At 43.6% G+C, this 20,359-nt stretch overlaps 1 protein-coding gene across 1 annotated transcript; it reads right to left on the bottom strand.

Annotated features, from left to right (window-relative positions):
- Nucleotides 1-2,639: 2,639 nt before the first annotated feature.
- On the bottom strand, nt 2,640-15,154 carry ptger2a (prostaglandin E receptor 2a (subtype EP2); the record flags this gene model as incomplete). Its single annotated transcript, XM_079296847.1, has 2 exons — nt 14,298-15,154; nt 2,640-2,930 (listed from the first exon to the last, which is right to left on the bottom strand). Exons 1-2 carry the CDS (start codon nt 15,120-15,122, stop codon nt 2,640-2,642), a joined length of 1,116 nt encoding a protein of 371 aa, XP_079152973.1. The 5' UTR covers nt 15,123-15,154.
- Between the last annotated feature and the right edge of the window lie 5,205 nt (nt 15,155-20,359).

The raw sequence follows: 20,359 nt of genomic DNA, 5'->3' as shown, positions 1-20,359 counted from the left end.
AATTATTATTATTATTTTTATTTTTTTAATTCAAACGTATTCGGTTCGTCATGCGTACCGAACCGTGACCCTCGTACCGAACGGTTCAATACGAATACGCGTATCGTTACACCCCTAATGAGGACGTATTATCTAAATATGTGAATGGAAACACGGCTGATGCTCCCACGTACGTCATGTTAGTGGCAGTTAGTTGCGACATTCACACCTAACCCTCATCAACGAGATCAATCTAAGCCATGATGACTTTTTAAATGGAAGTGACGTGGGGGCTGAAGTAAATACTAATAGATTAGAGGTGAGAGGAAAAGGCCTGTGACTCATCTAAAACGCATGCAAAGAAACAGGAAGTCTCCGTGACATGACGAGAAATCTGCGTATAAATGGGTAGCGACATTTAATGTCTCCAATCCTGAATCATCCCGATATAAATTAGATTATCACACATTCGCTGGCTAATGGCAACAGAACCCTCAATTCCCTTAGTGTCGCGAATGTGGGAAACAAACCCCAAAACAATGAGCACATAAATGATCAGAAAACTGCGGCTGCAGGTACTTCCTGTTTGCAGACATGGCCTGTGATTTTCAAAGGGCCCCATAGGCTGATGTGGTCGACGCTTACCCTCCACACATCGACCTACTGAGCTCAAACCACAGAAATAGGTTGTGTTCCGACACACACACGACGGAAAACTGGCTATAGGCGTCTGCCTATAGGGATTCCTACAAAATACACACTTCTAATTGAAAGACACGCCACATCTGGAACCCATCTACAAACTGTGTGTGTGCGTGTGCGTGTGCGTGTGCGTGTGTGTGTGCGTGTGTGTGTGAGTGTGTGTGTGTGGAGGAAAAGGGTTACAAAGCAGGTCGGACAGAAAATACATACGGTGGATGAGATGTTTATTTACACGAGCCATGAAACACACACAAGCACACTTCAGTTTCATCTACAGTACTTTATAATTACAGGGAACAAGACATCCAGGTCGGTAGCATTCTGGTTTGACACCATTACATTTCAGTGCTGTCTGACACACACACACACACACACACGGACGCACAATGCATGCATTTTGGAAATATTTGCAATACGCACACTCGCGTAAAAGCGAGACTCGCACAGGAAGGACTACAGGAAGCAGTAAGACGCCGAACGTCATCGTCACACATACTCTCACACACACCCGTGACACTTTCAAATTAAGTTTAAGTTTACCCGACGCTCAAACTTTTTTTTTTCTTCCCACATTTGGAAAACACACGAGGACCAATCTCTTTCAGTTTCAACTGGATCCCAGCTGCTGTTACGTAACCCCATTCACACAAATATTTATGAATTTTCCTCCAGAGATTTATGAGCAAACAAATCCGCAGTAGCTTACCCTCTTCTCCTTTTGAATTTGATTAATTTCCAAGGAAGAGATGCTGTGGAAGTTACATTTCCCCTCACTGTGTTGTGTAATTTTAACAAACCTGAACGTGGAGAAAACCACCTGATTTTCCCAGGAAACTCTGGTTTCAGTGAGATCAGTTAGATCTGGCATCATTATAAGCAAATCAGGGTTCTCTCATTGTGCTCCAACATGTTTGAGCAATCAATAAGGATATAATCACAGAGCGAAATCATGACGCTGTCCATCTGGGCTATTAGTGGCACTCTCACGTGGACGTCCTTTGTCCCACATTAATGATGGGCCTCTGGATAGACGCACATTGGACAAGTGGATGAATAAGAATAAAGGGCGCTCGTCTCATAATTTCCTAATTTCTTTTAGGTTACGTAACGGAACAGAAGTACCGGGCAAAAGAAAAAAGTCCCAAAATTACTTTTTAAAGGTAGAAGATCGGGAGCATCTCGGCTGAGCTGGCGGCTCGTAGCTAACAGCGCTAACAGTGCAAACTATGACAAAAGTGCTGACGGAGCTAACGGCGTTAACCTGAGGCGGAACTGGAGGGTTAAAATGACAGCCAGATGATGTAAAAACATTTAATCTCTGCTGTTCTATCTATATATATATATTTTATATATAATATATATTTTATATATTTTATATATTTTATATATATAATATATATAATATATATATATATATATATTTTATATATTTTATATATATATATATATATTATATATATATATATATATATATATATATATATAAAAATAAGTTTTCAAGTCGCGTATGAAGAACTTTTATAAAATATTGTTATGATTTATAATATTATATGTGTCTAATACTGTAGATGTTTAAATGAAATGTACATCCTCAACAGAACCTCTTCTGTGTTTATCACTCCCTGAGTGAAGCTTTGACTTTCTTGTATTCCAAAAAGTCTCTCTGGGCTTCTTGACCTTTGACCCTTCCAGCAGGGATCTGGCAAGGCGTGCGAGGGGAGGAGGTTACCAAAGCAGACCAGTGGTCAGAGGTGATGAGACAATGTTCTGAAGATCAAGAGAAAGTCATGCCCCAAATATTAGACATAGTGTAATTATGAATAATATCTCTGTTGAATACATTGCCTGCTTTGTAGGCTACTTTAATGTGTCCTTGCACAAGCTGCTTCAGCCGTTTAACACAATATAGTATTAGTGTCCAATAAATACAGGCATGAAATAATAAAGCGCTGTTGTGGTCATAGAGTTTCCACAGAACGAAAATGCTTGGTGTACTCCAGCGTCGGGCGAGACAGTTCAAGGTTGGTGTGGCAATTCTCTTTGGCAATGGATGATCTTAGGATGGAGCCCCGGAGGGTTTCCAGGGGCGCCCGGCAAACCGAGGCCCAGAAGAAGTGCAGCACGCTGGGGGAGAGGAGGATGAAGACCCAGGGGTCGATGATGGAGTTGATGGAGATGAAGCGCAGGGCTTTCAGGTCCTCTCTGTGAGACTCATTGGTAGGCCTCAAGGAGTTGATGTAAACCCGGATCTGAGAGGTGGACAGAGAGAGGGGGAATGAAATGAACCCGCACACAGAAAACCACATCCTAGAATTACAAACATCCCATTAGATCCTGGTTTAAATCCCACACTAAACCCTCGAAAGCAGCAGCAGCACATGAAGACTGGGACCAGTTTATGGGCGGTGAACAATAGAACTCGTGCATGTTTAGATTCAAAATATAAATGTATTTCATTCGACCGTGATGACTGATGAAGACAATATATCTAAAACCTTTGTTGAGGACAAGTCAACCTCCGTTGAATACAGCTGTTTTTAGTAGCGCCGGTGAGCAGCTGATTTCATTCATTGCTTCCTGTCTGTGGTGCAAATGCCCACAAGGTTGGGAACCAGCACATTAATACAATCTGTTGGAGCTATTTATTTGATATTGTATTTTGTTATTTCATTTATAAGTAGTATTGTTTAATTATTGTAGATGTTTCATATGTTAAGATTATTTTTCTCTTTAATAGTAATTTGTTTGTTTCTATTATTTTTTGGGTAATTACTGTGGGCACCTGTTGCTATTTAAACAAGTAGAAAGGTAGGACCAGCATGCACCGGGGTGGGCGTATAGTTTTTACCAGCTACACAGGACAGGAGAGACAGCACGACAGGAGTTTGTTAATTAGTTTGTTTTCTTGTTTTATTTGCTTTATTTAATAAATACACCAAAATTGAATCCTGCTTGGACATTTGACTCTCTTCTGGCTGCGTAAAGATACCGACCACGGTGCATCAGTGGCGTTTGATTATTATTTGTTTAAGTTTGATTTAGCCGACAAATGGCCACTACATAAAGTAAAAACTACGCCCTAGGACTAAAGTAAAAGCTTAGCTCTTGGACTCAAAGGACCGATCCCACCACAGCCACAACGGGTTGGATCGTTTTTGGATTTCGTATGGATGATCAAAGAGGATTGTTTCATTCATCACTCTTGGATTCAATATCAGCGGGACAACTGCTTTGGACCGGATCAACACAGCGCTGAAACATCTCAGAAGAAACGGGTACGTGATACGACTGCCGTATAGGAAGACGGTGAAACGAGTGGAGTTTAAAAGTCTGTATTCACAGTGATGTACGTGCTTCTGGATGTTTAAGCCTGACTGCGTTGAATCGCTACAAATGGACATTGCGCAACACCCGCGCACCACTATCGGCGGCTTTCATTCATTAAAAAGCCCGACTTCAGTGTGTGTGTGTGGTGAATTGGAGGAGCGGCCTGTAAGCGCCTTTGCTGTTTGTTGCTGCACTTTACCTGCATTCACGTCCGACGGATTTGATTGATGTGTGACAAGCAGTTTGGAAGAAGTGTTCAAAATGTCTGACGTTCAGGCGACGGATGTTGAAAGGCCGTCAGCAGGAAGAGACATTAAAATGACTTCTAAAGGCTTGGAGTTCTACACGGAAATGTACCAGCAAAAGAGGACCGCACAATGCAAACAAGCCAAAAAGTGTTTGAGAAACATAAGTGATTTAATGACTTCCAATAAAAATGTAAATTCAGTGAATGCTGAGCTTTTTACATTCATCAAGTGTTACCAAGATGCAAATGACATGCATACATCTTTTGTGAGCTTACCTTTACCTCAAGATGAAGTTACAAGGCAAAATCTGTACTTCAAAGAAAAAATGACAATGTTCTATGACTTCACTGAAAGGGTAAAAGGCTGGCTGTCTGAAATGGGTTACCCATATGTGCAGCCATGTAAAGATTCTCTCGACCACCAAGGTGTTGCAGATGAAATAAACCCTGAAGATAGTGCTTCTAATGTGTTAAGTGTAAAGATGAACTCTGTAAAGACACATTCCCAGCTATCACGGATTTCATCAACATCATCTGCACGCATTAGAGCTGAGGCTGACAAGGCAGCTCTGATGGAGCGCGTTGCTGCTCTAAAAAGGAAACATCTAATCGAAGCTCAGGAGGAAAAGTTGGAGAGGGAAAAGGAAAAGTTGGAGAGGGAAAAGGAAAAGTTGAAGAAAGAAAAGGAACAATTGGAACTTGAAACGGAATTGGCAGCTACAAGTGCAAAGCTTCATGTCTTGGAAATAAATTCATCCCAGCGTGGCTCAAAATGTTCAGACGGAATGAACTCTTATGTTGAAAGGAACAAGTTCAAAGAAGCAAGACTATTAAATCCCCATGCCTACACCTTTGTTCCTGTTGAAAAGGATGTTATTTCTGTGTCTGATCCCATAATGCAACCACAGGTTGTTAGGCCTAAACAAAGGTCAAACACACAAATTGATGAGATGCTCGTAAAGACTGATTCTCCAGGTCAAACGACACAAACTGTGAATGAAAGTCAAGCAGGACTTGTGCAACCTCAACCCCATCAGAATGACATTGTAAATGTGATGCAAAGACAAAATGATATCGCTGCTCTGCTGGTCCAGCAAAATCTGTGCTCTGTCCTGCCTGTAAGAAACATTCCTGTGTTTGATGGAGACCCTCTTCAGTACAGGTCTTTTATCAGAGCTTTTGAAAATGGAGTGGAGGAGAAGACAACTAATTGGAGTGACTGTTTGCACTTTCTCGAACAATACACCAGGGGGCAGCCAAGAGACTTGGTGTGCAGTTGTCAACATCTACCTTCAGATCAGGGATACCACAGAGCCAAAAGTCTTCTCGCAGAGCACTTTGGAAACGAATACAAAATTGCATCTACGTATATGGAAAAGCTTCTCAGCTGGACGCCTGTTAAAAGTGAAGATCTTAAAGCATTGCAATCATTTTCCCTGTTTCTTCGAGGATGCTCAAATCTAACAGAGCAAATGATGCATATGAAGGAACTGGACCTACCATCTAATATGAGGAGCATCATCTTGAAACTTCCTTATAAGTTAAGGGAACGGTGGAGAAATGTTGCTTGTGATCTGCAAGAGCGACGTGGCCGGAGAGCACTGTTTGAGGATCTTGTTGCTTTCATTGAAAAACAAGTCAGAATTGCCTCAGATCCACTTTTTGGCAACATTCAGGACTCACAACCTACCAACTTGAAGGTCTCCAACGTTAGTTACTTGAAGCAAAGGAAAAAAGGAAGCAGCTTTGCCACCAATGTTACTGCAGTGAAAGAAGGAGTCATCACTCAGTACACAGGAAACAAGACGTCTTCCTCTCTTCACAACTGTCTGTTTTGTAAACAAAGTCGTCACTCATTGGATAAATGCTCACAGTTTAAAGTTAAAGGACATCGTGATAAAATTAACTTTATCAAAGAACAGGGTATTTGTTTTGGTTGCCTGAAAGTAGGCCACACAAGCAAAGACTGTAGGAGTCGCTTGGATTGCAATGTGTGTCACCAAAAGCACCCAGGAGTCCTTCACATAGAGTGGCAAGACAAAAGAACAACCTTTCAACAAGCCCAACAGTCTGTGAGCCCTCCAAGCGTCTCAACCACCATGTCTCAAACCTGCGGCCATATCGGGGCTGGTTATGAAGATAATTCCATCTTTTCTATTGTCGCAGTCAAAGTCAAGAGCCAGAGAGGTAACAAAACGGTGCAGACATATGCCTTCTTGGATCCAGGGAGTTCTGGCACATTCTGTACAGAGGACTTGGCAAGAAAACTGAACTTGAAGGGTAAAAGGACTAGTATTCTGCTGAGAACAATGAATCAAAAGAAGATCGTAAATGCACATATTCTGTCAGGCCTTGAAGTGTCTGGTATGAGCACAAACGATTTCATTGAGTTACCTGATGTTTTAACTCAAAGGAGCATGCCTGTTTCTGCACTCAACGTCCCACGAGAGGAGGATCTTGATCAATGGTCTTACCTCAAGGATGTTAAGCTCCACGACATTGACGCAGGTGTTGAGCTACTAATTGGAACTGATGCTCCAAAAGTGATGGAGCCTTGGGAGCTGATAAACAGCCAGGATGAAGGGCCTTATGCGGTCAGAACCAGAGTTGGTTGGGTCATTAATGGTCCACTTCGCGGCGAGAGCAGTAGGAGTAAGAGTGGCTGCCCTGCTGTAACAGCCAACCGAATCTCTGTGGAACATCTGCAAGGAATGCTGGTTAAACAGTATAACCATGACTTTAATGAGAGATCATCAGAGGAGCAGATTGAAATGTCCAGAGAAGACATCAAGTTCATGAATGTTATGAGCAACACAACAGTATTAACTGGAGACCATTACTGTATTGACTTACCTTTCAGACAGGAAAATTCTGTCTTGCCTAACAATCGCTGTGTTGCAGAACAGCGCCTCCGAAGCCTGAAAAGAAAATTTGTCAAGAATGTTCCATTTAAGGAGGAATATACCGCATTCCTAAACAACATGATAACTCAAGGATATGCTGAGATGGTACCTGCTGATCAACTCGAACAAAGTGATGGAAAGGTGTGGTATATCCCTCATCATGGAGTCTATCATCCCAGAAAAGGCAAACTAAGAGTTGTTTTTGATTGTGGAGCAACTTTTAAAGGGACATCACTGAACTGCCAGCTCTTGCAGGGACCTGATCTCACTAACACTCTTATTGGAGTCCTCGTCCGATTTAGGCAAGAGCCCGTTGCAGTAATGGCCGACATCCAAGCCATGTTTCATCAAGTTCGTGTCTCAGAAAAGCACATCAACTTTCTCCGCTTCCTCTGGTGGTCTGATGGTGACACTGCGCAGTCTCCACTGGAGTATCGGATGAAAGTACATCTGTTTGGAGCTGTATCCTCACCAAGTTGTGCAAATTATGCTTTGAGGAGAACTGCAGATGATAATGTCCAACATTTCCCTCCAGAAGTGACAAATGCAGTCAAACATAATTTTTATGTGGATGACTGCCTGAAATCCATGGCGTCAGAGGAGGAGGCACTGCAAATAATCAAAGATTTGAATGCGCTCTGTCATAAAGGAGGATTCAATCTTTCAAGATGGATCAGCAACAGCCGCACAGTGCTGCTGTCAATCGCTGAGGACAAAAGACCAAAAGAAATGGTGGAACTGGATTTGGATACAGACCAACTTCCAATGGAGCGAGCACTAGGACTAGAGTGGTGCATTGAAACTGACAAGTTCAAGTTCAGGACATCACTACAACAACAGCCAAACACCAGAAGAGGCATTTTGTCAGTGGTCAGCTCACTTTATGACCCTTTGGGATTTCTAGCCCCATTCAGCATGCCAGCCAAGCTGTTACTGCAGGAGCTTTGTAGGAGAAACTTGGGTTGGGATGACACTATTTCCCACTCTTTCGCTGAACAATGGTCTAATTGGCTTGAGGACCTGCAAAGGATGTCTGAGTTCAAAGTGGACCGCTGTATTAAGCCCAGAGACTTTGGAGAACCTGCTACAGCACAACTTCACCACTTTTCTGATGCCAGTCAAGTTGGCTATGGAACTGTGTCTTACGTGAGATTGGAAACTGATGATAAAGTACATGTTGCATTTCTCTTGGGAAAGGCCAGAGTTGCCCCACTAAAGCAGACCACAATTCCTCGACTGGAACTCACGGCCGCAGTTCTTGCAGTTCGTGTGGATAAAATGCTTCGGAAGGAGTTGCAACTCAAGCTGGAGAAGTCAGTCTTCTGGACGGACAGCACAACAGTCCTTAAGTATATCTCTAGTGAAACCAGACGATTCCACACTTTTGTGGCAAACAGAACCTCTTTCATCAGAGAAGCAGCAGATGTAGATCAGTGGAGATATGTGGGTTCCAAGGATAATCCAGCAGATGAAGCATCAAGAGGAATGAGAGCTGAGGATTTCCTGAAAGGCAGGAGATGGATAAGTGGACCTGAGTTTCTCTATCAGTCAAAGAAGGAGTGGCCTAAACTTGATGGGAATCTTGATGTGATTTCTGCAGATGACCCAGAGGTCAAAAGGGACTTAATGGTAAATGCTATCATCAAGGATTTGGAAAATGCCACCAACCACCTGATCTACTATTTTTCATCTTGGACTAGACTAAAAACATCTGTGGCTTGGTTTCTGAAGGTCAAGGAACGTCTCTTGTTATTGGGACAGAAGAGAAAGGAGTTTTGTGCTTCTGCAGGCCTCAGAAAGGACGATCTGAAGAATCGGGAGCATGAAGTGGAAAGAAAAGTTCAAAGCTTTAAAGCCACACTCAAAGGACAAAGAATAATACCTGAAGATCTTGCTAAGGCAGAGCAGTCAATCATTCAATATGTACAACGACACAAGTTCAAAGCTGAAATTGCCTCACTGAAAGGATGCTTTAAAAACATCCACAAAGAAAGTCCGCTGTACAAACTAGACCCAGTAATGGATGATGAAATTCTCAGAGTTGGTGGTCGGCTGAGTAAAGCAGCACTGCCAGCAGAATCCAAACATCCAGTTATTTTGTCCAAAGACCTGCATGTATCCACGCTGATTTTGCGCCATATCCATCATCAGCTGGGACATGCTGGAAGAAATCACATGCTGTCAAGGTCACGGCAAAAGTACTGGATCATCAATGCAAATTCCGCTGCCAGGAAAGTCATATCTGACTGTGTTGTTTGTAAACGCAACAGAGGAAAGCTTGGTGAACAGAAGATGGCAGACTTGCCGGAGGAGAGAGTGTTGCCTGATAAAGCTCCTTTTACAAATGTTGGAGTTGACTATTTTGGGCCCATCAATGTTAAAAGAGGAAGAAGTCTTCTGAAGAGATATGGAGTGCTTTTCACCTGTCTTACCAGTCGTGCTGTGCATTTGGAAGTGGCATATACACTAGACACAGACTCCTGTATAAATGCAGTACGAAGGTTCATCTGTAGACGAGGTGCAGTCTCCACTATCAGGTCGGATAATGGCACAAACTTTGTTGGAGCCAACCGGGAGCTGAAGGAAAGTCTGGCTGTTCTGAATCATGACAAAATTCAAAGGGCTTTGGTCCAGGATGGCATAAAATGGAACTTTAACACCCCAGCAGCTTCCCATCAAGGCGGCATCTGGGAGCGCCTGATTCGTTCAGTGAAAGGTGTTCTCACCTCAGTTCTGCAACAGCAAATTCTGGACGATGAAGGGCTCCAGACTATTTTCTGTGAGGTTGAAGCAATTCTAAATGACAGACCCATCACAAAAGTCTCAGATGACCCAGATGACCTTGAAGCTCTCACACCAAACCACATTCTAATGTTAAAGGGCAAACCAATCATGCCACCAGGACTATTCATTCAAAGTGATCTATACATCAAGAAAAGGTGGAAGCAAGTACAGTACATGGCTGAACTCTTCTGGAAGAGATGGATCTCTGAGTACCTGCCTATAATGCAAGAGAGACAAAAGTGGACAAGGCCAAGAAGAAGCCTCACTGCTGGAGACATTGTCCTTGTTGCGGACTCCACAGCTCCAAGAGGATCTTGGATGATGGGAAAAGTTTTGGAGGCAAGACCAGATACAAAGGGGCTGGTGCGGTCTGTGCGACTTCAAACCAGGACCAGCATTCTGGAGAGGCCGGTGACGAAGCTCTGTCTGCTTTTGGAAGCAGCAGACTAAACATCATGGACTGATGTTTTCTCGACCTCTATTTTTCTCTCTCTCTAATCTTTCTTTTTGTTGTAGGAGTCAAGAAGAAGATTAACTTTAGGTCATGTTTATTATAGGAATAGCTCGTTTGAGAATAATAATTGTGATATTATGCACAATTAGGGGCTGGAATGTTGGAGCTATTTATTTGATATTGTATTTTGTTATTTCATTTATAAGTAGTATTGTTTAATTATTGTAGATGTTTCATATGTTAAGATTATTTTTCTCTTTAATAGTAATTTGTTTGTTTCTATTATTTTTTGGGTAATTACTGTGGGCACCTGTTGCTATTTAAACAAGTAGAAAGGTAGGACCAGCATGCACCGGGGTGGGCGTATAGTTTTTACCAGCTACACAGGACAGGAGAGACAGCACGACAGGAGTTTGTTAATTAGTTTGTTTTCTTGTTTTATTTGCTTTATTTAATAAATACACCAAAATTGAATCCTGCTTGGACATTTGACTCTCTTCTGGCTGCGTAAAGATACCGACCACGGTGCATCAGTGGCGTTTGATTATTATTTGTTTAAGTTTGATTTAGCCGACAAATGGCCACTACACAATCCATGGAAGCCATGACTTGTTGGCAGGTTTTAGAAGTTCCTGCTGCCAGTCTCTCTCGGGGGGGGGGGGGGGAGTCAGAGAGGGACAATGAATATAAATGCGATGGGGACAGTGAAGTCGATGCGTTCACTGACACGCCGCTGCTTTCCCTTATTCCTCGCTCGACTCACGTATAAAAACAAACACCCAATTTCCTGAGATAGCGGTGGGTTGCGCCAATCTCATTAGGCCAGCTTCCTGTTGCTCAACCACACAACCTCGATGCAAGACTCGTCGCCATGAAGACAGCTAGTCTTCCCAGCCGACCACACGGCCTGCAAAAGGCACTTAGAGTGTTGCTTAAAGGGCGAGTAGGGTTCTCTCAACCGCTGCAGGGAAATGTCCATTGTTAAATAACTACCTCGGGAAAAGTTATCCAACAACTGAGGTGCGCTCGGTTTTCTTTAAGTGCAGAGCAGCTTCACACTGATCCCAAAACCACAAGAGATCATCACTGCGACGTCTTGCCGAGTTCGTGGGACAGAAGCAGAGTGGGGCGAAGGATCGTGAGTGCGCGGCTGTAGACAGATTGTTTTGTTTAGCCGCTCACGCTGTGCGCCCGTTTTCTTCTCCTCTCCCAACGCCGACAGGAAGCGTAATAAAAAGTGTTGATGAGTATCTGTAACCGGGACTGATGCTCGAGTTCCAGTTTCAAAAACAACATATTTACGATTGTGTGCAGAGCACAAACGTGAGTCAGAGGCGATAATCTCCCTTGATGTGGCTGGTACTCATTAGGTCCACCACGATGTGGGAGCCTGTTCTAAATGTTCCCGTCTCAAAGACGCACGCTCGTATGTTCCCACATTAACTCATGAAGAGGTGCATGAAGTCGGGAGGTTTAACTTGGACCGAAATGACAGTCGGCGCGGTAGTAGGACCCGCCCTCCCCTGCCTCTGATTGGCTCGTACTCTAGGCCCGTCTTGTAACCTGGAATCTGTTGAGTTTGTTGATGATGAACAGGATTGGTGGGACAGGGTTTTCCTGTGGTGTCATAATTAAACTTAATGTTAACCTTAACGCTGATATACAACTCTAAGACCTCAGTTACTCGTCATATAAAGGAAAGAATGTCTCAAAATCAGTGAATTTGGAACCAGCAACTGCACCATTCTGATTCCGTGACTCTGTTCCCATTGTATTATTTTTAGTTCATCATTTCTCCAACCTCTCAAACAATGCGTCTCTTTTTCCGTGCCAAAAGGCTATTGTCTGACCTTTTCCATTTTTAATGCAATCACAGATAACCGGTGCACAGAAGGCACAGCAGAGAAATGTAATATTGTGTGTGTGTGTGTGTGTGTGTGTGTGTGTGACCTCAGACTGTGGTATCACATTGCTGGCTGGACACCCATGAGTGTTTATAGGGCTCATAAATGATGTATTTGATTCATCTCAGTATGCTTGAATGTGTAGCCTTGGCAAACGTGCTAGTTACTGTTGCTTGTCTGTTTATTGTGTTGAAATCCGGTATTCCTGCACAGTTGCAGATGAAGATCAGGCTGCAGTAATATTAGTAGCATTGTATTTGTAGAAGTAGGTGCCTGCGTAGGATTGTTTCCGACTCGTGTGTCCAAACAGTTCCAATACCGGCAGAGTCCAAAAGATTTTCAATATTCACAACATGTTTTTGTCTAACGGAATGTTCCGCTTCAATCTACATTTAATGGCGTTTTAGACTTTCAAAAACAACTTTTGCGACCGTCAGCTAAACACTGAAAATATGAAATGACTTCAATCAACAGAGAAGACATTTTTGCCGTAATCTAGATCTAAAGAAAGGGAACGGGAACATTAGGGCGGATGTTCCTTTAACCCCCCCCCCACCCCCCCCCTCAGCGTAATCGCATAATGTGCGCTTTGAATGAAATATGGTGAAAGGTTTTCTACATCTGCCTGCAGGGCAACAAATGGAGACGTCTGGCAATACGTTAATGTGGCCATTCTGTGGAAATATGAGCGGAGAGCACCGGTGTGGACGACTCCCACTGTAAGAAGAATGAACATTAACGTGATGGCGAGTTCTGCCTGCCGCGGTGAAAGCTCTGGTTCCTAATCTGTTTAATCTCTTTTCTTCTTCTTGTCGCCTGGCCGCCTCCTTTCTGTCTGACCTCGTTTAACCTCACTGTACCCGAGTCATCGGTTTTGTCTGTGATACAGACTTAGTAGATGGTTTAAATGTAATAACAAGACTTGCACACATGTTTTTAAGTGTCAAAATAATATACACAGTCCACGTGACTTCAACGGCAGCAGAAGTGTGACTGCGTTGAGGCTCTGCAGTGCTCATTAAAGAGCCTGTGGTCTGCGTTTGTGATGTTGTGGATGCAATCACTGCGGAGCAGAATTTGGCAATCGTCACAGAAGTGAGGGTTGTGACCCTGCATTTCCAGCCACAGCGCACGAGATGGCACTTTTTATTGAGCTCTCCGCGTTAACGTGCACAACATCGTATACTGCGGGACTGTTATTCGACCAGGAGTCTTACTGAGACAACAGCGGATCCATCTATCCATCTGTCCATCCATCCATCCATCCGTCCATCTGTCCATCCATCCATCCATCTACCTCTGCTTCAGTCTTCATGACACCACAAGTTTGAGACTCACTTCTCAGGTTTCTGGTTTTGAGAGGGAGAGTAATTCACGTCCACTAATATTGATCGAACTATCTTAAGCCATGGAAATAACATCATGGAACTCTTCATGATGTTCCCCTTTAGGGCTGTTTGCAGCCAGGGCTTCTTTAAAGGTTGCTGGTGTAGAATTACACTTTGTGACGCAGACCTTCTCATTATGGTCTCCGTGCAAATTGCCTCCCGATGACATACGGATCAAATCCCCGGATTCTTCACAGGACATTCACAGTCATGCATCGTCCTTGTTAATGATAAGGTGGCTCCCTTTACTCCCTTATAAGCATGCAGTTTTCTTGAGAAAAATACAGGATATTTGCAGAATATATATCACATTGTCTTATTTTAAAAAGTCCGAAGATCTAAGTTCTTTCACACTGCACTGGCATGACATCTATATATAAACATGTGGTCTTTGTAGACCTGTCTACATCTCGGGCCGCATGTACACAAAGTGTGTGGAGCCACAGTTGCACAAAGATATAAATCAGATTGCATGACATGCAGCTAATTGTATCTGCCCTGGGTGACATTTTGACATATGTATATATATACACACACACAGTATATATACACGAGTGTGCATTTCTACAGAATGTCTAAAAGCATGCGAGTCAACAGCCGTCGCCTTACCACCAGGGGCATTGTGCAGATGAAGAAGATGATGGTCATGAAGACCAGCAGGATGAGATGCTCCACCTCCTCGGCCATGGACGTCGCCCTGCGCTCGCCGCCGGGCCTTACGGCCGCCATCACCGAGCCGCCGTTCCGCCGCCGCCGCCGGTACATCCTGTACAGCTGGTACACCACGAACCCGTTGCACGCCACGATGGCCAGCACCAGCACCAGCATAAGGGTGGCGTACAGGTTGGCGTAGGCCTGGTCCTCCTTCCCAATGGGGTTCATGTCGATGAAGCACCACGTCCCGGGGCAGTATTGCACGTAGTTGCCGAACCCGGCGAAGGGGAGGAGACAGAACAGCATGCACAGCAGAAACACCACGGGGATGGAGATGTAGGCGCATTTCTTGGTGACGTGCCGGCTGTAAAGGTAGGGGTAGCCGATGGCGAAGCACCTCTCGAGCGCCATAGAGAAGAGCAGCGTCATGGTGGCCAGGCTGAAGAAGGTCATGCTGACGCCGAAGTACGAGCACACGCTGTGAGAAGGGTGGGTCATCCCCACCAAGGTGCGGTTGAGCGAGTAGGACAACTGCACCAGCGGACTGATCAGGCAGGTGCCTGCCAGGTCGGTGACCACCAGCGCCGTGATGAGGACGTGGAACAGCGAGCGCCGCCACATGTTCGCGGTCCTCATGGCTCTGCGTCGCCGGACTTCCAGGATCACCAGGGCGGCCACGTTGCCGAAGAGGCCCAGGGCAAACATGATGGCGCTGATCCACGGCTTGCTGGTTTCGACGTGGTGCTGGATGTGGCACCGAGTGTAGTTTATTGGGTCCATCGTGTGGATGAAAACTGGCTGGGATTTGAATGAGAAAAGATGTCCCTTGTTTCCCAAAAAAAAAAAGTCAAAAAAGTGTCCTTAAAAAGTAGTCTGCAGCCATCCTGGTTAAACAGAAAGGAAGGAACAATAACTGAGATTTAGAGCGGTAGCAATCAGTCATGTATCAGTTGGTCAACTGCAGATCAATCAGCAACTTTTTCGATATTTTGTCCATAGCGTTTAGTTGCCAAAGTTACGAAGAAAATCTGCGACAGCCGGTCCGTCTGTCCATCAAACACAAGATGCTTTGGCAACGCCGTTTGTTTACGTTCCCCAATGATTTCTAATCTCACTCTCGAACAGTTTTGACTCAATGTCAACTATACACTTCCACTCTGATTCCATGTTTGCAAGTCTTTGTCTAACTTAAATGATCCCACACATACACAGACCCCCCCCCCTCTCATAGAAAGGAACATTTTGCATGCACTCACAAATTCCACGGCTTGAACCGCGGCTCGAGTGGGAGTTGTGAAACCCAACGTTTCTTCCTCTTCTGTCTCACCAGTGAACCGATATCAGCTGACAGGCTGGATGGTTAAACGGATGTGTGTGTGTGTTGTGGATCAATTAAGTGACTCACCTACTTGCTCAGCCCGACGTGTCTGGTGATGCCTGCTCAAGTTCTGGGTTGCCAATTGTCACTGAATCGGTCAAAGAAACAGCGTGTTTTTAAAAGAAGACAGTAACAACTGTGATAAAGACGGGAAGTAGAGCCCTGACAGATGTGTCCAGGTGTTCAGTGCGCGTGCGGAGCCGGTTGTATTGATTTTGCGTCAGTCGCGATGTCAGCTGGGTAACACTGTAAAATCAGACGTGGGGAAAAAGAGTTGAGGGAAAAGTAGCGTTTTTCAGTCAGAAAGGAAAGTTTACACTTGCGTCTTTTCTAAACGGAGTTTTGCCTGAAGCGCGAGGCAACTACTGTCACCCCTCGCGTGGGCTTCAAAGCGGTGAAACGCATCCGAAATAAAGAAGTTCTCACCTACTTCACAACTTGCTCCCCGCTGCCTGAAGACGTCCACGTCCGTGTTTTTACAGTCACGCAGGAGAGAAGTGCATCCTGGTGTAAAGCCGCTCTGGTTTTTAAAAACAAACTAAAAAGGTGAGATGCGGAGAGGGCGAGGCGCGCGACACTGTGAGGAGGTAGGGATGAATGAGCTCGGGGGTACAGGGAATGAGGCGGTGACGTCACACTGGACGGGAACACCCACCTCGTGCACACAGACAGCTGAGAGGCTGCGAGCCACTGTTGAGTTGAAAAAATGCCAACATAAATCATGTAAACATTTTTGAAATTTCATACACATCGAATAATTTCCTAATTTAAATAATTTGGTGACACATGGCTTTGAAGACTACTGGTCACTTAAACATATATTTTTTAATAATTTGCTTTAAAAAAAAGTCTACGCTACCATTTTTAAAATTGTGGCCAGTCACAAAAAGGTAATTTTAATTATATCTATATGATATACTTCGAAAACGTGAAATTAAAAAGTGAAATGCTGATCACTAAGTGTATGCACATACACACACATTATGCACATACACTTACTGTTTACATAAGTTAGGGAACATACCCACATCTACATATTGACATTATTTCGATTGCACTCCTTTTTCAATATAACAATGCCTGTATGTGCCTGTAAAATAATAAATAGATGAATAAATAAAAAGTGAATTCTGATTTAGTCCACAGAATGTCAGAAAATAGTGAAAGTGGTCCCAGATCCCAGGGAGGTGTCATCAAATTGTTGAATTGAACAATAAAGTTTTTTAACGACCATTTAATCCACCGTCCAAATGGTGAGCTCAAAGTTTTAGAAAAGACTACCGTTGTGTGAAGTTCTCACGTAGACATTAACAGAACCACAAGTTCTACCCTTTGTGTGTTTTTGATACATTTTTGGAATTAGGCAGCAAAAACAAAATAGATTTTCAGTCCCTGAATCGATGTTTCTCTAAATCAACAGGGAAGACTGTCTCCCAGATGAACATGCAGATGTCCTGGCCTGTTTGGAGAACATCGTGTAACCTGCTGCATTGGTTGGACACGAATGTACCATTCATAGTGTCCCGTGTTTGCTTTGCTGTGTGTCTTTATGTGTGGCGATTGCATGTTGTCCTCTTGGGTTTCCTCCCACAGTCACGTGGATTTGAGGCCTTAATTTCCCATCGGGACCAATGTGACTCTGTTTTTCTATCTGTGGACCCGTAACATATCTTTCATATTTTCGACACAGTGTAGGTGGAGACGGATGATTTTGTCCAGTGAGGATCGACCATAAAGGCATGATGCAACATCCGCTCGTTTTTAGCCAAACGGCTTTTCAAAAAGCCCCGTCGTCCATTAAAGTGACATTGTAATTGCACCATTTCACCCGTTTTAAATGAGTGGAATGAACGGCAAACGGGATCCTGGAATGGGCCGCTGAAAGCACTTGAGTGCCTTTTATTCAGGCCCATTAACGAGGTCTTAATTCTAATATTTTGCCATTATGCTGTCGCTGCTTCCTCTCTGTCTCTCTCTCCTCCGGCCCACACTTCTGTCCATCCTCCGTCCGGAAGGCCCTCAGACATGTTAATGTTGATGAAGTATATGATTTATGGCATAAGCAGGCCACACAGTAATTCATGCACAGGAATCCTGCTTCTTCCTTCCTCCCTCTCTACCTCTTTTCATCTCTGTCTTCCTGCTGCTTCTCTTTCTCTCTCTTTGTGGCTGTAGGTCAGTCTCTCCGTTCTCTCCTTTTACCCCGGCTCTATATTTGTTTCCTCACGCAGCAGAGGGCCTCTCTCACCTTGCCCTCTGCCCTCGCTGCCGCCAACATACCTTTCCTCTCCCTTGTCTTACTTTCTTCTCCTTTCCTTTGCTTTTTCTTTCTTTTCCTTTTCTGTCATTTCGGCCTTTTCTTTTCATTTCTTTCCTCTATTTTGTCTTCCTTGCTTCCTTTTATTTTATTATTTGTCATTTATTATATTTTCCTTTAATTTCCTTTATTTTTCTTTCATTTCCTCTCGCTTGCTTCACTTCCCTTTTTTAATTTCTTGTCATTTGCTTTCATTTCTTGTAATTTTCTTTCTTTTCCTTTCCTCTCCTTTCCTTTCCTTTCCTCTCATTTCCTATCACTTGCTTCCCTTTCCCTTTCTTCTATTCCTTGTCATTTCCTTTCTTTTCCTTCCCTTTTTTCCTTTCCTTTAATTTCCTTAACTTTTCATTCATTTCCCCTTCCTTGCTTCAACTCTCTTCCCTTTTATTTTATATCCTTTCCTTGCTTTTCATTGTCTTTTTTCCTTCTCTTTTCCTTTCCTTTCCTACCAAAACAATGTCAGACAGCAAGTGTTTAGAGGCGCAACTGTTTCCATAATTTACATCCAGAACTCTGGTAAGAATCCAGATTTTTTAAACATACTTATTCATACGGAGGGGATCTCTTGAGGGCCCTTGAGGGGCTCTTGATCCAGACGATGATAGAGTTTACTGTGGTGGGCATCTTAAGAAGCGCTGTCTGTCTGCGCTCTTTATTTAGAAGCAATTAAATTATTAATGAACCCGTAAGTCCGATGGCCTGCTGTGCTGGTAAACAGCCTTTGTGGAGGGCTCGGCATCCCCTAAAGTGCTGACACGTGCTGCATGTATTGTTGGTGTCACTGTCTGCCTCGCTCCCATTCACACACACACACACACACACACACACACACACACACACACACACACACACACACACACACACACACACAGCGAGGCTTCATCACTCCTCCATGTCAACAGAATACATGTATGTGTGTGTGTGTGTGTGTGTGTGTGTCCAGCCTGCTAATGGTCCTCATCTGAATCATTGATGACTTCATTGATTTTTGGTGAATATCTGATGTCAGCAGTCTGTAATTACAGAGCGGCATGATCTGATCAGATCAGATGATTCAACTTTTCAAGGGAAACGCGATAAATTGTGTATTTTATACGCCGCGGTTTTTCAGTGATCAGATCGAGGGCGTTTTGGCTGATGTGATCATTTATAACGTGGTGGATAACGTGGCCTGACCTTTGCCTCCACCTATTGGTTGCTCTGGGTTAGTACAAGCATCTGATCAAACACAAACAGAGAATTTAGTTTGGTTGCCAAAAGGTGAGTCCTGGACGCATCAATACAACATGTAGACAAGGCAAAACCTTATGTTTTTATTGAAAGCCCAAAGAATAATGTCATTTTGAATGAAGTAATATACGGTGGTACCACTGTAACATGTAGTTTGCAGAGTGTGTAGGATTTTAAATCAGATTCCTCGGTGATGTGATTTATTGCTCGTCCAGGCCTGTACTAAAACCCTCTGGGCTTTTTGCCCTCAGTCTGGTCTGCAGCAGGTGAAACACGTGCTCGACTGGACCGTTGCCATAGCCGGACCAACTCCTTCCACTTGGGCTGTCCTGTTGCACACAGCTCACTGAATGTACTTAATGGTTTTCTTCTCTTGTCCTCTGAACAGTCCTCGGTGCCTCCTCCCAGAGGTCCTGGATCTGGTCCAGGAGCCTGAGCCTTAGAAATGTGCGCTCCCGTTGTGTGTTTGTGTATCTGTTCTTGTTCCAGGTGGAGACGAGGTCGTGAGGCTCGGGACCTTCCTGTTTCGGAAGGTGTCCTCCCTGATTATATTCTTCATTTGTCCATCTACAAATATTGTCATCCTGATTTTCCATTTTCTAATTTTAGTGTTCTGTATTTTGTACACATACTTCATGTGTCTGTCCCTCCTAAGAGAAGGATTACTCTCTCTCGGAAGAGGTAAAAAGACAGGGTAATAATGAATTAAAGAATGACATAAATGATTATGTGGTTGCCGAATATATTTTTTAAATTAATTGACTTTTCATCTTTAGTTTTAAATATGAGGTGGAGTACATGCTTTGTACTGCTGTATGCTGTTGCAGACACAAGGTGGCGCACAAGTTCAATTTTGTAAGGTCGCATGCAGGTTGCCTTTAATGAGTAACGTAGTAAAAATAAAAGAAGAATAAGAATAACTGTCATGTAAATTGTGTGATTGATTAAAATGCATTCAACTGGAAAAATAGTTGGAAATAAATAATTAGTGCTTATAATATATTTTATAAATGCCTTTAGCCTTCTAGAATCCCAACACGCATATATTAATCGTATAAGGGAATAAGTCATTAAGTTTGTGTGTTGTGTGTT

This window comes from Melanostigma gelatinosum (assembly GCF_949748355.1).
Source record: "Melanostigma gelatinosum genome assembly, chromosome: 24".
NCBI classification, from domain to species: Eukaryota; Metazoa; Chordata; class Actinopteri; order Perciformes; family Zoarcidae; genus Melanostigma; species Melanostigma gelatinosum.
Note: the sequence above shows the minus strand (reverse complement) of the source record. Positions and strands in the feature narration are given on the sequence as shown.